Source organism: Nelusetta ayraudi, unplaced genomic scaffold (genome assembly GCF_046127955.1).
Source record: "Nelusetta ayraudi isolate G7.1 ecotype Tasmania unplaced genomic scaffold, CSIRO-AGI_Nayr_v1 ptg000007l, whole genome shotgun sequence".
Taxonomy (NCBI): domain Eukaryota; kingdom Metazoa; phylum Chordata; class Actinopteri; order Tetraodontiformes; family Monacanthidae; genus Nelusetta; species Nelusetta ayraudi.
Window position 1 is genome coordinate 4,030,001 of NW_027466057.1, and position 17,761 is coordinate 4,047,761.

Here is a 17,761-nt window from a genome sequence, read left to right on the forward strand (position 1 = left end):
CGGTAAGCCAAAGGCAATCTTAATATCAACGACAGTAAACAACTGAATAAGAGATGACATCATAAGTGTGCAGGAGACAGTTTGGCAAACGCAGACAGGGCTTCTAGGCTTCCATTCACTCAAGGCTACACAAACAACGATCCTCAGCTGTTTAAACTCCCTAAAAATAAGACACAACTTTTTTTGATAAATTGTCAAAACTTACGTCTTGGGTCCAGCAGATACGGTTCGATTCAGCCGCTCCGTGTTCTAGCAACGCTCATGTGGCTGCGGACGGCGGCCAACAGCGCAACTTCCTCGGTCCTGGATGCCGGCTGCAGGCAGGGAGTCTGGGTGACAGGGCTGGGCGGCCACGGGTGGCTCCGGTGAGCTGCTGACGTCACAAACATACAAACAACTCAGGCGGGCACGTCAGAAGCTGCGCCAGGTCGAGATGGTCCAGGTGGGTATTGCTGGCAACAGTCGACGTTGACAAAAACAACAACAACAACAACAACAAAGCTAAAAGCTAATTTCCAATACTCTTTTGTTACTCCACTTTCATGGTCGCCTCGGCGAAGTTGCCATAATTATTTTACAACACAGTTTGACATACAAGTTTCCATCAACACCAAATTGCGTTTGCAAACCACATCTTACCAAAACAGAATGTTTTAAAATCGAAAAATAGCAACGAGCTGAATCACATCATTGAACCAGGAGAGAAGTTTGCACCAAGCTACTTGACTGGATAAAGTGAAAAAGGGCGCAAAAACTCATTAATATTTGAATGGCAGGTCATCTGAAACGACTTTTTTCTTTCTTTCAGAGGAGACACCCGACCCTCCATTGAAAGCTGCTGCTGGGTCGGTATATCTAATTAGGGGATCCGATAGTACGCCTATCAGTTTACTGAGACCATATGACGGTGTGTAAACACTAACATGACTTTATTTCTGTTCACGAGTAGAGCGTCGTACTAAATCCTCAATAATGCACGACAAAAGACGTGCACGTGTCGGTTCTAACATATGGAGTCGATGTAGTTTTGAGCTGTATAACTTCCTGTTCATCAATCACCTACTTATCTCACTGTTGTCAAAACAACAACAACAAAAAAACATTTTTGATCGTCGTTATTTATTGCTTTATTTTATTTTAAGTTAGACTGAGACATATAGAAGTTAGTGCTTCTACATACAACAGCAATGTCCAACGACTGATCGATGGCAAAAAAAAAGAAAATTCTCAGAAACTTGCATGGACTATGTCTCCCTCTAGTGGCCACATTCTGTATTTTTCCAGCGCTGTTTGACAGAAAAAAAACCCCTCAAAGATCTGCTAAACCAATTAAAATGGAAGGTGGAGGAAAGTAAAGACGGAGGATGAGATGATGCAGGGGGGGAGCTGATCGTCAGAAGAAACCGGTGCACTCTGGGGAAATCAGTGTGGCAGAAGTATTTTCATGTTTAAAAAAAAAAAAAAAAAAAAAAAAATCCCAACCTTTAATTTGTGCACTCTTGCATGAAAAATTAAGGTCAAATCCCAACGGGCGATTATGAAAATAACAGAAATCCTTAAAGGCATTATCCAAAGGGTCGACTCAGCTGTTTGTCTGTTGTTTATAGGAAGAAAATGCATACGTTTCGGAATGCAAAGTAGCCTAACTTCTGTAACATCCCTCAACGATTAAAAATAATATTGAAGACACGCTTGATATGGCAGTGGCTTATATAAAGTGTAGAAACAATGTCACAACCTAATAGTTAATATATGTTTTAACTCTTAAGTAATTAACATACATTTTTATATTGGGAAAAAAATAAGTTTGGACCAAAACAACAACACGGTTTTCCCCAAATGCCGACTTGAAGATAAGTCAGTGTTTTCATTAGGCTCCTCTGCTGTCAATCACTCAGCCACGTTCCCAGCCAATAACCTCTCAGGCTTCAGATTCTTTGGGCTTTATCTACAAACTGTTTATAAAAGTCCTATCGCACCGCATTCTGTGCTGCTTGTGGAGGAACCTGCAGGGCCGTCGCTGCTCACAGCTCCCGAAGCAGCTGGGAAGCTGGCAGACCTTCTCTCTGCCTGTCTGGAGAACTGCAGGTAGACCAACCACATCTGTGAAAGGTGAGGGATTTCACTGCTTTGTCTTTTTCTATTAATTTAATCAATTTATTTGTAAATTATTTATTTCAGTTGTGACAAAAGAATATGGATTCTACTTTGAGCTGCACATTGCATGCAGTACTTTATGCATTTTTTTTTTTTTTTACACATTTCTAGTGTATCAAATATTTTCCCCAATGAATAAATCAGGGTGCTTGTGATCCTGTTTGTTGCTAAATTAGTTTAAATTTGTATAGCATTACAGATTGTAACTTTGAAGCAATGTTACACTTTAGCCCGAAGTATTGACTTTCTATCTTCTATAATTCACTTTTCTCCTCCTTGTTTCCTCCTTGTTAAGCAAACCAACCAGCCCGTGGGAAGGATGACTGGAGAGCGGCTGTTGTTTCCTGTGACGCTCATGTCTGTGCTGAGTTTACTGACCCTGCAGATGTCACATGGAGAAATCCTGGCGGAGGAGTCCTGCACCATTCAGCTACTGGTTCCTGGACTCAAAGGTACGTTGTCCTATGCTCTCTAAAGGCTGTCCCTCATCCATCAAGTATTTATTATTTATTTATTTTTACTAATGTTTTTAACCTCTTTGTCTTCTAAAGGAGAACCTGGCGAGAAAGGTGAAAAAGGAGCACCGGGAAGACCGGGAAGAGTCGGCCCGCCTGGAGATATTGGTGTGTATGTGTGTGCTGGTAGTTTTAATGCACTTTAAACTAGAAGGGGAGATGATTCCACCATCAGTATCACCTCCTGCTTTCTCCACACTGACACAAAGTAACAGGGCCAAAGATCACATTGCTGCGAGCTGATAATGTGCTGCTGCGTCACTGCCAGGCCGCTCAGAGATGTCCAAGTGTTTACATTTGGGGTGAGGAGCTGGAGGAGAGTGGATCTGAGGAATCTTCTGTTGTGGTCAAGTGTTTACTGAAGACCTTAACGAGGAGCGGAGGATGTGCGCATACTTTCACTGGAGATTACACAGGCTGTGTACCTCAGTGGATAGCAAGAGTCCAACATGTTTTCTGTGTGCAGGAGATGAACTTCATTAAAAAAGAAAAAAAGTATACCTTATGTTGTTTTTTTCCCTCAGGACCATCTGGGCTTAAAGGTCAGAAAGGCATCATGGGACGTTATGGAAAAGTCGGCCCCAGCGGAATTAAAGGTCAATCACAAATGCAAAAGTCTACTTCACAAATGGCTCTTTCACACATGCAAACTGTTGCTGTATTTTTTTTTTTTTTTACTTTACATTCCCAGGGTTGAAGGGAGACATCGGGGATCCAGGTCCAAGGGGTCCAAATGGAGATCCAGGTTGTAATCATTCACCACAATGCATTATATTTTGTTTTGGAAGGCCGGACCTGCTCAAAACCTCTCTGTCGACTGAACAGGAGTTCCATGTGAGTGCACATCGATGAGGAAGACGATCGGAGAGATGGACATCCTGGTGTCGCAGCTCTCCTCTGAGCTGAGATTCATCAAAAATGGTACGATCTTAGCGTTCATCATTCTCGGCTCTTGCGTCTGTGCGTCCACCTGGAAGGCCTGCAGGTGCGAAATTTGAAAATGCCCGGCGTTTTCCTCCCCCTGCAGCTGTCGCCGGTGTCAGGGAGACGGACAGCAAGGTCTACCTGCTGGTGAAGGAGGAGAAGAGCTACGCAGACGCCGAGGCCTACTGCCAGACCAGGGGAGGCCACCTGGCCATGCCCAGGGACGAGGCGTCCAACGCGGCCATCGCGGGTTACATCGCCGAGGCGGGCCTGAGCGGCGCCTACATGGGCGTGAACGACCTGCGCCACGAGGGGGTTTTCACCTACGTGGACCTCTCGCCCATCACCACCTTCAGCAAGTGGCGGCAAGGGGAGCCCAGCGGCGGCGACGATGACGAGGACTGTACTGAGATAGCAGCGTCTGGGGAGTGGACAGACGTGGCGTGCCCTCCCACCATGTGTTTTGTCTGTGAGTTTGAAAAGGACAGAATCTAAGCTAAAAAAAAAAAAACCCAAACAAACAAACTCAAAGACATGTCAAAGTATCACTGCTGTTGTACTTGGTTGTTATCTGCAAAGTGCCTCTCAAGTCTGGTATACATCGCATGACATCTGCATGATCTCAAGACTCAAGACTTGGCTTATTTATTCATGTGACTACCAGTATTTAAGGTTTTCTAAGACACCCCGGGGGTGTCTAAGACACCCCCGCTACACACACACACACACACACACACACACACACACACACACACACACACACACACACACACTTTCCTTTCCTTAACCACACCCTTTCCTTAACCACACCCTTAATCATACTCTGACTCATTAGCGTTTCAAACAGCGTGCCAGCCAACATATTGAGTTATTGTGTTATGCAAACCATCCAGCGAGCCATAATTGCAACACTTGCCATCAACAAATAAGATAAATAAGTAAATGTAGAAGGCAGTAGTTTGTGCATGAAATATTACATTAAAGAAGGATTTTGGTTCCACTTGGGTGCCTTTAATCAGAGAAACGGAATACAATGTTTGTTCTGTATAAATATTTATGCGATAAGTTATTATAAGGCAGCTGCGGAAATACATTTTCAACTTTATTTATTTATTATTATGATTTTTAAGGGAGGGTGTTTACTTTTCACCCCAGAGCTGATGCTGCCCTGCATTTGAAGTAGACCTCCAGCTTTGTTAGTTAGCTGCCACCTAGCGGATAAAGATATATATGCAGTTTTAAAAATCGGTCTGTGAAATATTTTTCTTTTTAACTCAGGGATATAATATAATCATATATAAAATATACACATGTTTTCACACATAGATTTGAAACGACGAGACTCTCTGTAAAACATAATGAAATTTATGAAAAAAAGCGAAAATATTCATTTCAAAGCTGCATAGTTTTCACTGATGCGTTTAAGTACACTTAATTGTTGAGGATACATTCACATATAAATGGCTTTGGGGAAAACGTTGCAATATACCTTCAGTGTCAATTAATACATGTTGCCCAAACATTGTTGACACATCACACTGGGATGAATAACACAATAGCTTTAGCTTGATGTTACTATAGTTTAATAATGCATTTATCCAAGACAAGAGAGTTTCAAACATTAAGAAAATGATTTCACTTATTTGCAACATGACAGCACGGTGACAGCTGACAGGGGGGGGGGGGAGAAGACAAAACAGTACACACTTTAGGTTTATGACATTTCCATCTTTCTTAAACCTCTATGGTTTAGTTGCGTGATTAATAGCGGTTGTCTTACACCCCCGGCTGCCGTTGTATTTTGCGGACGGGCATCCCAGCAGAGATGATATCCGATTGAGTCTCTCCAAGAAGAGGAATTTGAATATGCATGATGCAGTTCCCCTAATAAAGCACAGCTCGGGTCCCTTAAGAAATGAATAATTAAAGCTGAGATGAATTATGCATTTAATTGACCAGGACTTGTCTGGTATAAACCAATTAGCTGCCATTGTTGCTGCAATCTCTGGTTACCTTTGAGGTAAACATTTCGGACAGCTCTGTCTGACAGCGGGCAGGCGGATAATTTGCTGCGGTAAAAAAAAAAAAAAGGCCTACACTACATCTGAAATATCACCACATTACATAGAAAATGAAGGTAACAAGCACCCTCGTGTGACGGCAGACCTACAGGAAAGTACATTTACCGCTGAAAAATGATTGATATCGTAGAAACTATTAAAATTGGAACCAAACACAATATTTTATGTTAGCACGAACACAGTAAAGGGGCAGTGTAGATTACAATTCACACTCAACAACAACAACAACAACAACAACAACAACAACAACAACCACAAAACATACACACAGGTAGATAGAAATTACGATGCTACATCTTTAATATGGTAAATTGAGCTCAGGAAGAAGCGGGTATTGAAAATGGATGGATGGATGGATGAATGGATGGATGAATGGATGTTTTTCTTTAGTAGGAAGGAAAATAGGTATTGATGCATTTTGCTGTAATCAGATTGATCACAAGAAAGCACTAGAGTTTACTTGCCTCCAACGTCAACGTCATACAAATTTGCGAAAGTCTATGAGGTTTTTAAAGGTCCTGTGATTCCAAATACAAATTGGACATGAACGTGTCCCTGCCGCTAATATTTGTCAGTCCCGTCATCTCGACTCTCTCGCAACAGCATCGCATTCTCGCGAGAGCCTGAGAACGACTCTACAGCACTCGCGAAATCCTCTCGCAGAATCAGTTTAATCGAAATTTATATTTTCAAGTTTCCTTTACATTTATACATTCATCACAACCACATAATAAGAGTGTGGGACTACTATATATTAGTCTCTGTGTGTGTGTGTGTGTGTGTGTTTTCTTTGTTGCCCCACTGTTTGAACACTAAATAGACACTTTCAGTCACGTAGATAAAAATGGGAAGCAAGCTAGATAGTGCTGTTTTATTTATTTATTTTATTGAGCCCTTGTTTGATAAGTCCAAACACCATGCTGGTAGGGATGAAGAGCCATAAGCTTAATATGTGCATATCTTAATCAACACTGATCCCCATTTTGATGTGAAACGACAGTGGAAATATGTTTGTTTGACTAGTTTTTTTTTGTTGTACCTACCGCTTGTATTTGACAGACAAGACATGCCAGCGATGCGGGGAAGTGCTGTTGCTCCAGACAGTTTGCTCACTTTCTCCTGACACGCCGGATTCCCTCCAGTTTATCGCCGCAACGCCTCGGTAGCGAAAAGGCATATCTGTGCACACGCAGCATTTCAATTAACATCTCCCATGTGCTGCACTTGTTGTGTGCGTGTCTATGTGCGAATGGGAGGAGGCGTGGAGGCGCGCAATTCGTTATGAAACAGGCCTATCATCAATCACTGTCTGCGGCAAGCATGGAGTTACCTTTTGCTTTCCACTTTGATGGGTATAATCCCAACAGAGACAGGCCGGCCCACTTGATCAAGCGCAGTGAGCCTCACAGACAGATCATATGCACCGGGGAGACTTCAATGATTGGAGAGGAGAGAAAAAAAAGAAGAAGAAACCTCTCATTTAAACCAGAACCGGGACAATTTGTATTGTGATTAAGTAGACAGTGAAGTGCTTTGAATTCATGTGAGGATTGCTGCTGCTGCTGCCGCTACTGTTGTTGTTGTTGTTGTTGTTGTTGGGGGCCTGGGATGAACACCAAATCACATGGCGAGGATGGGAAGATGCCCAGTCAGCAGGTTGAGGTGTAGATGGAGGGAGTGGGTGGGATTCCGGTGAGAGATGTGTCTGACACTTGATTTTTCTAACCATGAAAGATGACAGTGCGCTGGCAGATGCCAATTTTACCTCAGATGGAGAAAAATGCCTTATTGTGCCGAATCTCGAGCTGCGTATCTGCGCCAGACTACCGTCGTCTTGAAAATCTGATGAATATTTTAACCCCCCCCCCCCCGGGGGGTAATAAGCCCCAAAACACTGAGACACATTTGAATCACCTTCAAGTGTTCCATAATATATACCAAACCCCTTTGTTGACTTCAGCTGAGGCCTCTTCCTGAGGTAGAGGAGTCTGGAAGGATGCAGCTCAAAACAGCAGGCTCTGCTGTTTCCCACGGCGCCATGAGGTGGAGACAGAGACAGAGACGTGGCTGTGTTTCTCACTCTACCAGATCACTGTAGTGTGTTCCTCATTCACCGGCTGACGCTGAGGCCTCTGGAGTCTGATTCACAGGAATCCCTAAACCCCTGTGGAGTTGCTTGCTTAGGACGATTTTCAAAGGGGAAAGAGACACGAGTCACAAACATTCCCAGCCCGTCTTGTTTTTGCCGGCTGATTCTGCATGTACTTGTAGGGTCGTATCAGTCATTCATTTCAGCTTGACCTCACAAAACAATGGCAGTCTGGCAGGAAATGGCTGTAAAACTCCTGTCTTTACGCGCTCTCGCTCAGCCTGTGTAAAATGTAACCTTGTTCTCGTAACCGCTCCCAGGCACCGGCAGTGGAGCCTTTTATTATTTTTTTTCTTTTCCCTTTTTTGTGTCCCTCCTGCGCTGCTTTCAGGGACACCTGCTTCCTCACTGCTCCTGAAGTGTAAAGTGACGACCCCTTGCAACGCTCTGCTCTCGCCAAAGCTCGCCACGTTCTCATCTATCTCTCTCTCTCTCTCTCTTCTATCAAAAGCCAGACTTTGCGCAGTTCGGGTTTCACAGACGTGATGAGCTAGAAAGTTTTTTTTCTTTAATATATTTTTCCGAGATGTGTAGCATAAAGAGAAAATAGAGAGGAATGGGATGAAAAAGAGAAAAATTAGGAAGCGGCGTGATTCATAGCAATGTAACTTCGTATATATAAACAAATGTGTGTGTAGCCCCGATAATGACCGATGCACTTTCAATCATCTTTTCTCAACAGGGACGCTGACGGCAGTGCGAACAAGGCTGCTGCATCCCCTAGTGGCGATGAGCTGCAAAGTGACGCAACGGTGAATTAATCTTTTATCTCCAGCTTTTCAGAATCTTAATTTCTGCTCATCTACAGTGACAGCAATATTTACGTGTTGTTTATGGTACACATTTAATGTAGTAAATGTAGCAGTGCCGAATGATTTCAGTTTAAAGTTGCTGACACGCTGCCCTGAGGTACTTGTTGATTGCATAGATACAATTTGGGTTTCATGGAATGCATCATTTTGCTATCTGAAGTTGCCCACATTGTTCACAAACAATTTTATGATGATGTTACAATGACACTGGGCATTTGCCCAATATTTTAATGTACTGTACTAACTACTGTAGTTAACTGGTACAGCCGTACTGCAGCGTCCTGCAGTTGCGAGCTCGAGCTCAGTAAAAGCCGCGCAGACCGCGACCCCTGCGACCTTCCCTCCCTGCAGCTGTTTAACAGCGACGGTGACTACCGTCCAAAAAAACCAAATGACTCAACAGCCGCCCAACTCTGCCAAAGCGACGTCCCCTGTGCGACACAAACTGATGCGTGTGTCATGCGCGGGTCACGGCTGTCAGCTCAGGCCACGCTGCTCCCTGCTCGACTCCCCGCCTCCCCGTGACATCACCGATGACTCGCTGCCCGCTTCTCCACTGATCCCGGATGATGTCACCTCGGAGGAGGTAGCGCCTCCTCCCCTCCCCAACCCTCGCCCGCTGTCATCCCACAGAGGGGCGCCGGCGTTGGCGGTGGCTGCTGCTGATAAGGCAGCGGCCGGCTGGTGGCTGCAGGCCGTCTGGTCCGGTCGGCCCGGACCTCCTCTCGTCCCCCCCGGCTGTCATATCGCCCTGTCCTCCTGTTGACTCCTGTTCCCCGGCGCCTGAGAGGGAACAAAGATTACTCGCTGCTCGGCGGCGCCCCCTGCTACCCCCCCCGAGCCCCGTTCACACTCACTCCTACTCTCTCTCGCTCTCTGGGGCCTCCTGATACGCTCAGTCGGCGGCTCCCACAGGACGCAGCGGTGCAGATACGTAACACAAGCGAGCGAGAGAGCCGGGATGACCTCAGCTTTTTTTTTTTCTTTCCTCTTCCTGCCTCTTGCCATCCGGGCTCCGGGGGCCCCGCCCCCTCCTCTCTGCCCCGCCCTCCCCGTCCCCCTTGGTTTCCCTCCTCCCCCGAGTGAGACGAGCCCGATTTAACTCTGTTGATTTAAATAAGATCTGTTTACATCTCGCCACCGGGCTGTAAACATGCAAAACAAGCTGCTCAATTTTTGATTGGCCCAGATGTGCTCCCGTTCTGAACCTCACGCCAGACTCGGCGCGTCGAGGTTGCCGAGCGGCTCACCGCTGTGACGACGCCGCCGCCGCCGCTCCTCTCCCTTTGATCTGGCGCGGACACTGCGGCGCTCGAGCGTGAACTCTGTTTCAACTCCCCGTTGCCGAACGCGCCTGGCAAATTTCACTCTTCTTTTGTTTTGTTCTTTTCTCTCCACCCCCCCACCACCAACACCACCGCCGCCGCCTCTCCTCTCCTCTCCTCCCCACCCCGCCACCCGCGGCCCACCAACGGCTGAAGGAAATTCAAAAGAATACCAACAGACTTTGCCTCGGCATTAAAGAAAGCAAACAAGCGCAGAAACATTGCAGCTATTCCCCGGAGTCCATGTTAGTGAGCTTGCAAACACCACTGCCAGAAGTGTATTCTGGTGGAAGCCCGAGATCACTACACTATCCCCCGAGCCAGCTCAGGGATTGAGGCAGGCAGCTGCGGTGAAGAGCGGTGTAAGTGAAAAAGAAACATAAAGTCGACTCTCGGCGGCTCCCTGCATCTGTGTCTCTCATTCTCGGCGAGAGACAAATCTCACCTTGCTACCTGCGGAGCGGATGAGGAGCCTGCGAGGAGAAAATTGCCTTTTGTGGGAGCATTAATTCAGCTGTGTACCCTGCTGTCTGAGCATCTCTGAACTCTCCCCACTGCTTCCTCCTCCTTTATTCCTTCACTCTTCCCCTTCTTCTCTCTGTGCAACTAGGTCCCGAGCCCCCCTCTTTTTAGTGTTATTATTTTTTTTTTGTTTCCCTCCCATCTCCATCAATAACCTTCTGCCGTCTGCTGCCGAGGAATAACTTATTCCCTGCGACTCCCTCCGTCTCCCTTTAAACTTGTTTGGATTCTCATTGTTTGATCTGGCTTGATAAATAAGACAAATGCAGTTAGAAATTCATGGCCGCCCCATCTCATCAATAAATGATTAGTTTGCCACGCTCCCCAGTGATTGATAGGTTGTGTGTGTGCCGCGGATGTATTGGAACCAGATGAATTCAATACAGTAGGAGTTGCTGGTGGGGGATTGGGGGAGGGGGGCGGGAGGAGGAGGAGGAGGAGCGCTACAAAGCACATCAACTCATGAAAAATTGAGGTCAAAGGAAAATGTAAAAGAAAAAGTGTCGAAACAAGTTTCTCTTTTTTCCCGCCCTGATGTGTTGTGTTGTCTCTCTCCTTTCCTCCTCTGTGCCGAAACCGACTGGGGGGGTGGGGAGAAAAGTCGATGATGAATCACAGGGAAAAACATGCCTTAATCTGCGCCCTTGCTTCCCCTCTCTTTTGTCTCTCTGTGCAGCTTCGCTCTCATGCCGCCTTTAAAGAGGACCTTGAGCGCGCCGCCAGCGGCCGCTCCGTGAACGAGCGCCGCCGCCGCGGCGGAGACGACCAAACAGCCGCGGCAGGTGTCCAGGATCCCGGCTCTCTTCCCGGCGGGGGAGGTGAGCAGAGACGCTCTAAAGTCCCACTCCTTCCTATTTCTGTCTGCCGCGCCTCCAGCAAAATCACTCCTCGCTATTAAGAAGCCTGACAACTTATCACCGCCGTGCGCGCGCGCGCGTGTGTTTTGTGTGCAAAAAGGTGCGCGCATTCCGCATTCCGTCTGTGCTGCTGCAGTGGCGCCGGTTTGTTGCGCGGAGGCGAATGAATAGAGGCTCCAAGTTTTTTTTTCTTCTTCTGTGAATACTCAATGCAATGGAACATCAAAAACCGTCGGGGGTTGGGGGGGGGGCTTAAATCATGGATGAATTCAATCAGGCCATTTTGTTGAATATGAATCTAGAAAGCCTCGTTAGCTGCGGCGCACAGGGGGAAACAAAATGCTGTGATTTTTCTTTTTGCCTCCTGGTGGAGTGCGGTGATGAGAATGGCTTTTCAGTTATTCATCACAAATACTGCCAGCGAAGGATCATCAAAGTGACAGGACGCTTCCTTAAAGTTGATGGTTTTGAACGCCGCGGCCCTGTCACGTTGAAGTGACGCCACTGTAAATGAATTATGGAGACGGGGGGAGCGATTGATCACGGCATGGACGCGATGAAAACTTTTGTCGCGCGAAGCGGATGCGAGTGCGACGTCGATGCCGCGTATTGATATTTAACCGAAGATATCGAGGCTTCCCGCGTGCCCCCTCATCTGCGGCAGCGCTCTAAATAAATAAATGGCCTGACAGCGACATTGATCTCCTGTAAAGTTGAACAGGAAAAAAAAAAAAAAGCAAAGGGAGAGAGGACAGGAGGGCAGCCGGGGATGGAGGGCTGCGAGGGAGGAGAGGGTGACCGAGTGTGCGGAAGAATGAGACGGTGACTGCCAGCGCCGCAGGTAATTGTGATTAATCACTTTTTCTCAGAGGGCAGCGTGTTGAGCCTGCAAGGGGGCGGGGTGGGGAAAGAGTGAAGTGAGGGGGCCGGGAGCGGTGGAGGTGCAGGAAGCCGGCCGACCAGAGGTGGACCTCGGAATTGATCAGGTGCAGCACTGCAGAAAACCGAAGTCTTTAGCAAGCGGCCTGGCCCGCGTGTTTCTGACAGGAAGTGAGAATGGATTCCACTCAGTAAACGCTGCTATCACAAGGTGAACTGTGGCAACCTGGACAGGTGTGTTGTGTATTTTTCCAATGTCTTTTTTCCCCCTGGTTTTGGACTGCAACCTGAGGAGAGTTTTTTTTTTCTTTTAAATACATGCATTGCTCAGTGGCTTCCCCCAAATTTGAAGAACTATGTTGCTTTCAGGTGCATACCTGTATGCGGCTGTTCTAAACCAACAACGGGCAATAATATTATCTGTTCAGCGTGATAACTGACACTAACGATGTCGAAATGATGCTTTTTCTGTCAATCTGTCTGTGGTTAGTTCAAACCCTGGCGTTTTTGAAAAGACTTGAGCGTTTTACAAAACATTTGCCCATAAATCAAACCTTGCGTTTGCTGTTTGACGATTTTCACTATCAAATGCAACTGCGGCAGCCAGACAAACATCAATTGTTGCCCCTGACAAAACAATATTGTTTTGAAATGTTGAACCCACAGGCCAAAGCCAGTTTGATGGCAGATATATTGTGCTTGTGCAGTGACTTGATCTGTGTGTTTTTCAGCTGAAAGACAAAACACTGAATAAAAATAATATGTTTCTGCACTCAGAAGTGACATAAATTTTTAAATATGAACCGCAGTCAGCAGAGCAAGCACAGTGCAGTCTGAGCCGAGGGGAGGAGCCTGTTTTCTCCGTCCTGGCTCTCTCTGTGATTCAGGGACTCTTGTCCGACTCGGTGGAAATTTTCGCCTGCAGGTTCAATTGGCGTTGGGATGAGGTAGCCGGCAACAGGCCCCTTACCAGCAATTATGGCCATCGCCATTTTCATAATTGCATAAGAGCAGCTTGACGAAGCGCTGGGGGGAACTGCGGCACCTTTTTGTCTCTCAGTCAAAGTGGTTCTATCAAGGTTTGAGTCCCGCCGGTGGCTCAGGTACCGACTGTGACCTGTTTTGCCGTGCTCGTCTCCAGCCAGAGTCGCGGTGCGCACGAGCGCCCTTGATCTTTGAAAATCTGCGTTGAGGGCAGAGCTTCGTCCCAGTATGTGGCTGCGTTTGATAACCGTCCTCCACTCTGTTTATCACGCTCGCTCGCAGTGACTGAGGGGAGTCGGAATGTGCGTTCAGATGTTTCTCCACGGATCCGTGCCTCCCAGAAATTGCGCTCATTTAAATACGCTTATTTTTTGCTCTAATAATCCTCCAGGGACAACAATATGAAGCGGCGGCACCGTGATGAATGCGCACAATAGTTAGGTGATATTACTATTCCGAGCAATTTCGTCTCAGCTCTGGAACGAGAGGATATTGAGTCTTATTTAAGCAATCAATAATCTCCAACATTTTGTTTTAATGAAAACTATAATTCCAAGGAGTGGCAATTACACCGCGGGGGGAATGTTTTTGTGTCCTGACGATTTTTTGCTGCCGTGCGCACTTTTGTAATAAAGATATTCTTATCGGGGGGTAATTATTGACTACTGGGGGCCAGTTATGACCCTGGCTAAAGACCTCATCAATAGCTTCATTCATTACTTATTGCTTTGAGTCATCCTGCGAATGTTGCTGATTCGGATCGTCTATAGATTCCGGGGGAAAGGCCATTAGATAAGGAGAATAATAAGGAAAAACAATGGTAATCCCGATTTTGCGTTCGGCTCAAGTTTTAATGAGCGTCCCCTTCGACTTTGTGCACACGGCAGAGAGCATCGGCGCGGAGGTGGGAGTCTAGACGGCAAAATGTAACTTGCCTCTTTATCCCCTCAATTTTTGGACCATTTGGTTCCACAGTGTGTGTTTACCTCTGTTGTCGGAAAACAGTTTTAATACGTCCGCGGAAAGCCGTCGACGCCCCGGAGATGAAGACGGTTCAGGTGAGGCCGCTCGCCGCTCGCCTCCTCATTAAACCTCACAGTTGTGTCCACCTCTTACTTTTAAGCCGGACCAACACAGCGCCGCTCAGACGGCCGTGGGCAATAACGACGACTTGGCGCACTGACGTGACTCATGCTTGAAGTTTGCACAGACTCCACCCCTTATCCCCCATTCCCCATCCCCATGCCCCGGTGTGGCCTCGTGCACGCTTGCGCGCGCATCAGATATTGATGGCCGAATTCAATTACATGATTACAATTTCAGGCCGAGCCTTAAATGATTTATTGCATTGAATTTAAATAGTGAATACATTTGCAGACAGCGCACCGGTGAGGCGGCTAGCGCGAGCGTTATTGACCTGCGCGGTCCAGGCCAAATAAAGAATAACGAGATTCAGCATCCCTGCCAAGTGGAGACGTCCGTCGGGAGTGAAGGCAGGACATCTCTGAGGAGCCGAGGATGGCGGCCGGCGGCCTGGCGCGCATTTATCAAAGCTAGCTTTCTCGCCGTCGCCCGACTGACGTCTGTCGGGCTCCGTGAAGGTTGCCGCTTCCTTTTTCTGAGCGCGCTGCGTTTTGAGGCGTTTGATTGATTCTGCCGCGTCGGGGGCGTCGGGCTCGGGCGGGAAAACGCCGTCGCAGGCGCTGTGCTCTCGGTAAACGCGGGTGGATTTGCGACTCTCCGACGTGGCCTCGCGTTTACAACCATTTGTTTTGATTTAACAATATCGGCTGGTTTATCAACCAGTCAGCTAAGCATTTTTTCTTAATTAATATTGTTAGAAATGCCAATACGGCGCGGCGCGCTTGATCCACGGTCTTCCTCTCCCTAAGAATTTTGTGATAATAAAATCGAACGGCCATCGACCGCCGTATTGATCCGTCCCTTTCCCTTTCCCAATGCAGGTCCATTTCATTTGTCTTCCCACTTGTTTTTCCTCCTGCTCCTATTCCCCTGAAGCCGGGGTTAGCCACTTCAAAGGCCCCCCTCTCCCCACGCAAGGTCAACTATAATCAACTTCGGGCAATGTCACCGCCTCACGTTCGCCGAGAGCGGACGACTCCTCTGGGCTTTTAAGGACCTACTGCATTATACCATTCAATTACTGTTCATTAGACAGTGCACAGCCATTAATCAGACGGCGATGTTCTGCTAGTCCTCATCGGGGACGAGCGGCCGGGGAAATTTATTCCGGCTTCCTGTCTGTTTGGAGAAGACACTGTGCAAAGCGCTGAAGCTCTCAACCTGCTGCTACTCCTGGCCTGGCTTGGCCCGGCCCGGCGCGGCACGGCCCTCCCAGCGTGAAGAACTCTGCTTCACGTCGGCCTCATCACAGAGTTCTGAGAAACATGGGCTTTGTCAGAGATTTACAGCGTGTGTGGGAGAGTATTACGAATCTGATATATCACCACGGCGGGAGGTGGTTGACAGATTTACCGATTTTAGAGCTGCATATGCATTGGATGTGACTGGATGATGATATGAGAAACTGATTTATCTTCTCCGGGAGGTTAAAGAGAGGGAGGCGTCTTCCGAGCCTGGCGGAGCACGGTCACGGATGTCCCCCTTCTTCAAGGGTAGGTCCATCAAAGCGTAAAGCGCGGCGGTGGCGGTGGCCGCTGGCGGCGGACCCCCCTCGCCGTTCCCCTCCGCAGCACCTAATGCACCCATAAAGCGGCCGCTAATACACTTTGCATTACCACTTCCTCCCTCGCGCCGCCATGTCGCCGCATCGGCAACCACCTCTCAACATCTGGGGGAGCTTCACGCCATGCTTTATGGACGCCATCTGCTTGAGTGGGGGCTTTTTTTTTTTTTCCCCCGCCTCGCCCATCTCGGATGACTCCCTCTGCCTCGGAAGCACCTGCTCGTCGGGGTGCGGCGGGCTGGCGGCTCGTCGTTTTTCACCGCGCTGCACGCAACTCAGCGGCGTTTGTAATTTGGAGCCACTCGGCCAGAATGAGAGATTTCACCTGGATGTGCTGTGGTGTGAAAGGAGATATTTGGAATTGCGTCGCACCCTTCAGATTTTTACGAGGCCGGTCTTCTTAGTAAAACGCCTTAAGTTTGCAGGCAGGCTATCCAGTTAAAACACTTGACTAGGTTAACTAGACACATGGTTGCAACAACTGTACCCCTGAGACGCATGTCGTCGGGGTGGGGGGGGGGATTCAGGTCACATGAGGAAGTTTTGGTGAGATATCCGTGACGTATGGTTGAAAAGACCAAAATATCACAATGCTGTGATGTAAGAGGAGGAAACTTTATTTTTTTTGTCTCGTCCTGTCGTTTTTCAGAAATATCCCCAAAGTTTTGTGCAAATCCAACCAACTTAATCTTGAACCTCCGTTGCTTTGTTGTGTGTGGGGTGGCTGTGCCATTCAGCCGCTTCAAACAATTTGGTTCTAACTGCCTCCAAATCATAATGGCTCGTCGTCGGGGGCCCCGGCCGGAGTTTTTCTTTTTTCCCCGCCACCATCTTAACAGGTTCCTAAGTAAGAAATTCCAAAGGTGACCAGGTGGGGGTGGCCCGCAAATCCCTGCACGTGGTTATTGGCACCTGCCCTTCAATTTAAGCTTCGCCCTTTGCGTGTGACACCGGGGGGGGGAGAGTCGGTGCACCCAGCTAACAGCAGGGCCGGCCAACCTCACTCGAGCGCCGCTGGTGCCAAAATAACAAGGACACAACAACACCTGCGTACATGCAGATAATCCGTCGAAGGTTGTTTTCGTCATGCACTTGCGGGTGATTCGTACATTCATACGCGTGTCGTCCCTCAACGTGTATGATATTGACGCCGCCGCTGGTGGAAGTCCCGCCATGTGCATGCGGTGCCTCTGCAGGGGGGCATTTGAAAGTAAATAGCAGCTCGTCATTGCTTGTGGACCGTGGACACCTTCTCGATTCATTTTTCTGTCCCTCTCGCATTATGATGCCGCCGCCGCCGCCGCCGCCGCCGCCGCCTATGAGCGCTTTCATGGCTCGCGCGCCCCATCTGCCCACTGTAGATCTGCGGATGACACGGATGCACACAAGCTCCAGCGCGACACCCGGAGCTGCTGTTGAGTGATGCGGGATGCCGAAAAGGTAAAACGACGGTGATCTCTCGATCTCGATCCAGAAGCCATCTGTCACCCGCCTCGCGTCAGGACGGCACCACCTCGGTGCCACTTCCACCCAGGAAGAAGAGGAGACAAGAAGACGGAGAAGATGGAATACGAGGCGAGGAAATGGGGAAATATCAGCGAGCTTGCCGAGGCATCTTTAATACCCTTTAACCCGGCAGGGCGCCGCGTCTCGACATTGACCATGTGTGAAAACAGGAGATGCGACTGGCTCCAGTTTGGATGAGATTCTCCTTCAAAAGTTATTGGCACCATATACAATGGCCTTGTAATTTATGGCAAGCGTTAGGGCCTCTGACAGAAGTTGTAAAGCATCTTGACTGATCGGGCCGATGTGAGATGTGTGCAGTCGTGGCATATTGTCGCCGGCA

General features: G+C 48.0%; 2 protein-coding genes and 1 long non-coding RNA gene across 4 annotated transcripts in view; 2 read left to right on the plus strand and 1 right to left on the minus strand.

Annotated features, from left to right (window-relative positions):
- myo6b (myosin VIb) overlaps positions 1-358 on the minus strand; it is a 32,545-nt gene extending 32,187 nt beyond the window's left edge. For both annotated transcript variants that reach the window (XM_076017974.1, XM_076017975.1), the window contains exon 1: positions 206-358. The gene's annotated coding sequence lies outside the window, so the exon portion shown is untranslated. The remainder of the gene's footprint in view (positions 1-205) is intronic.
- Positions 359-1,969: 1,611 nt separating this feature from the next.
- On the plus strand, positions 1,970-5,275 carry colec11 (collectin sub-family member 11). The gene is made up of 7 exons (XM_076017976.1): positions 1,970-2,112; positions 2,453-2,609; positions 2,709-2,780; positions 3,197-3,268; positions 3,364-3,417; positions 3,498-3,593; positions 3,700-5,275. The coding sequence occupies exons 2-7, from the start codon at positions 2,477-2,479 to the stop codon at positions 4,089-4,091; spliced, it is 819 nt and encodes a 272-aa protein (XP_075874091.1). The 5' UTR covers positions 1,970-2,112; positions 2,453-2,476; the 3' UTR covers positions 4,092-5,275.
- Positions 5,276-8,507: 3,232 nt separating this feature from the next.
- On the plus strand, positions 8,508-12,480 carry LOC142883031 (uncharacterized). Its single transcript, XR_012925982.1, has 3 exons — positions 8,508-8,578; positions 11,162-11,303; positions 12,212-12,480. It is a non-coding gene; the product is annotated as an uncharacterized LOC142883031 (long non-coding RNA).
- The last annotated feature ends 5,281 nt before the right edge of the window (positions 12,481-17,761 follow it).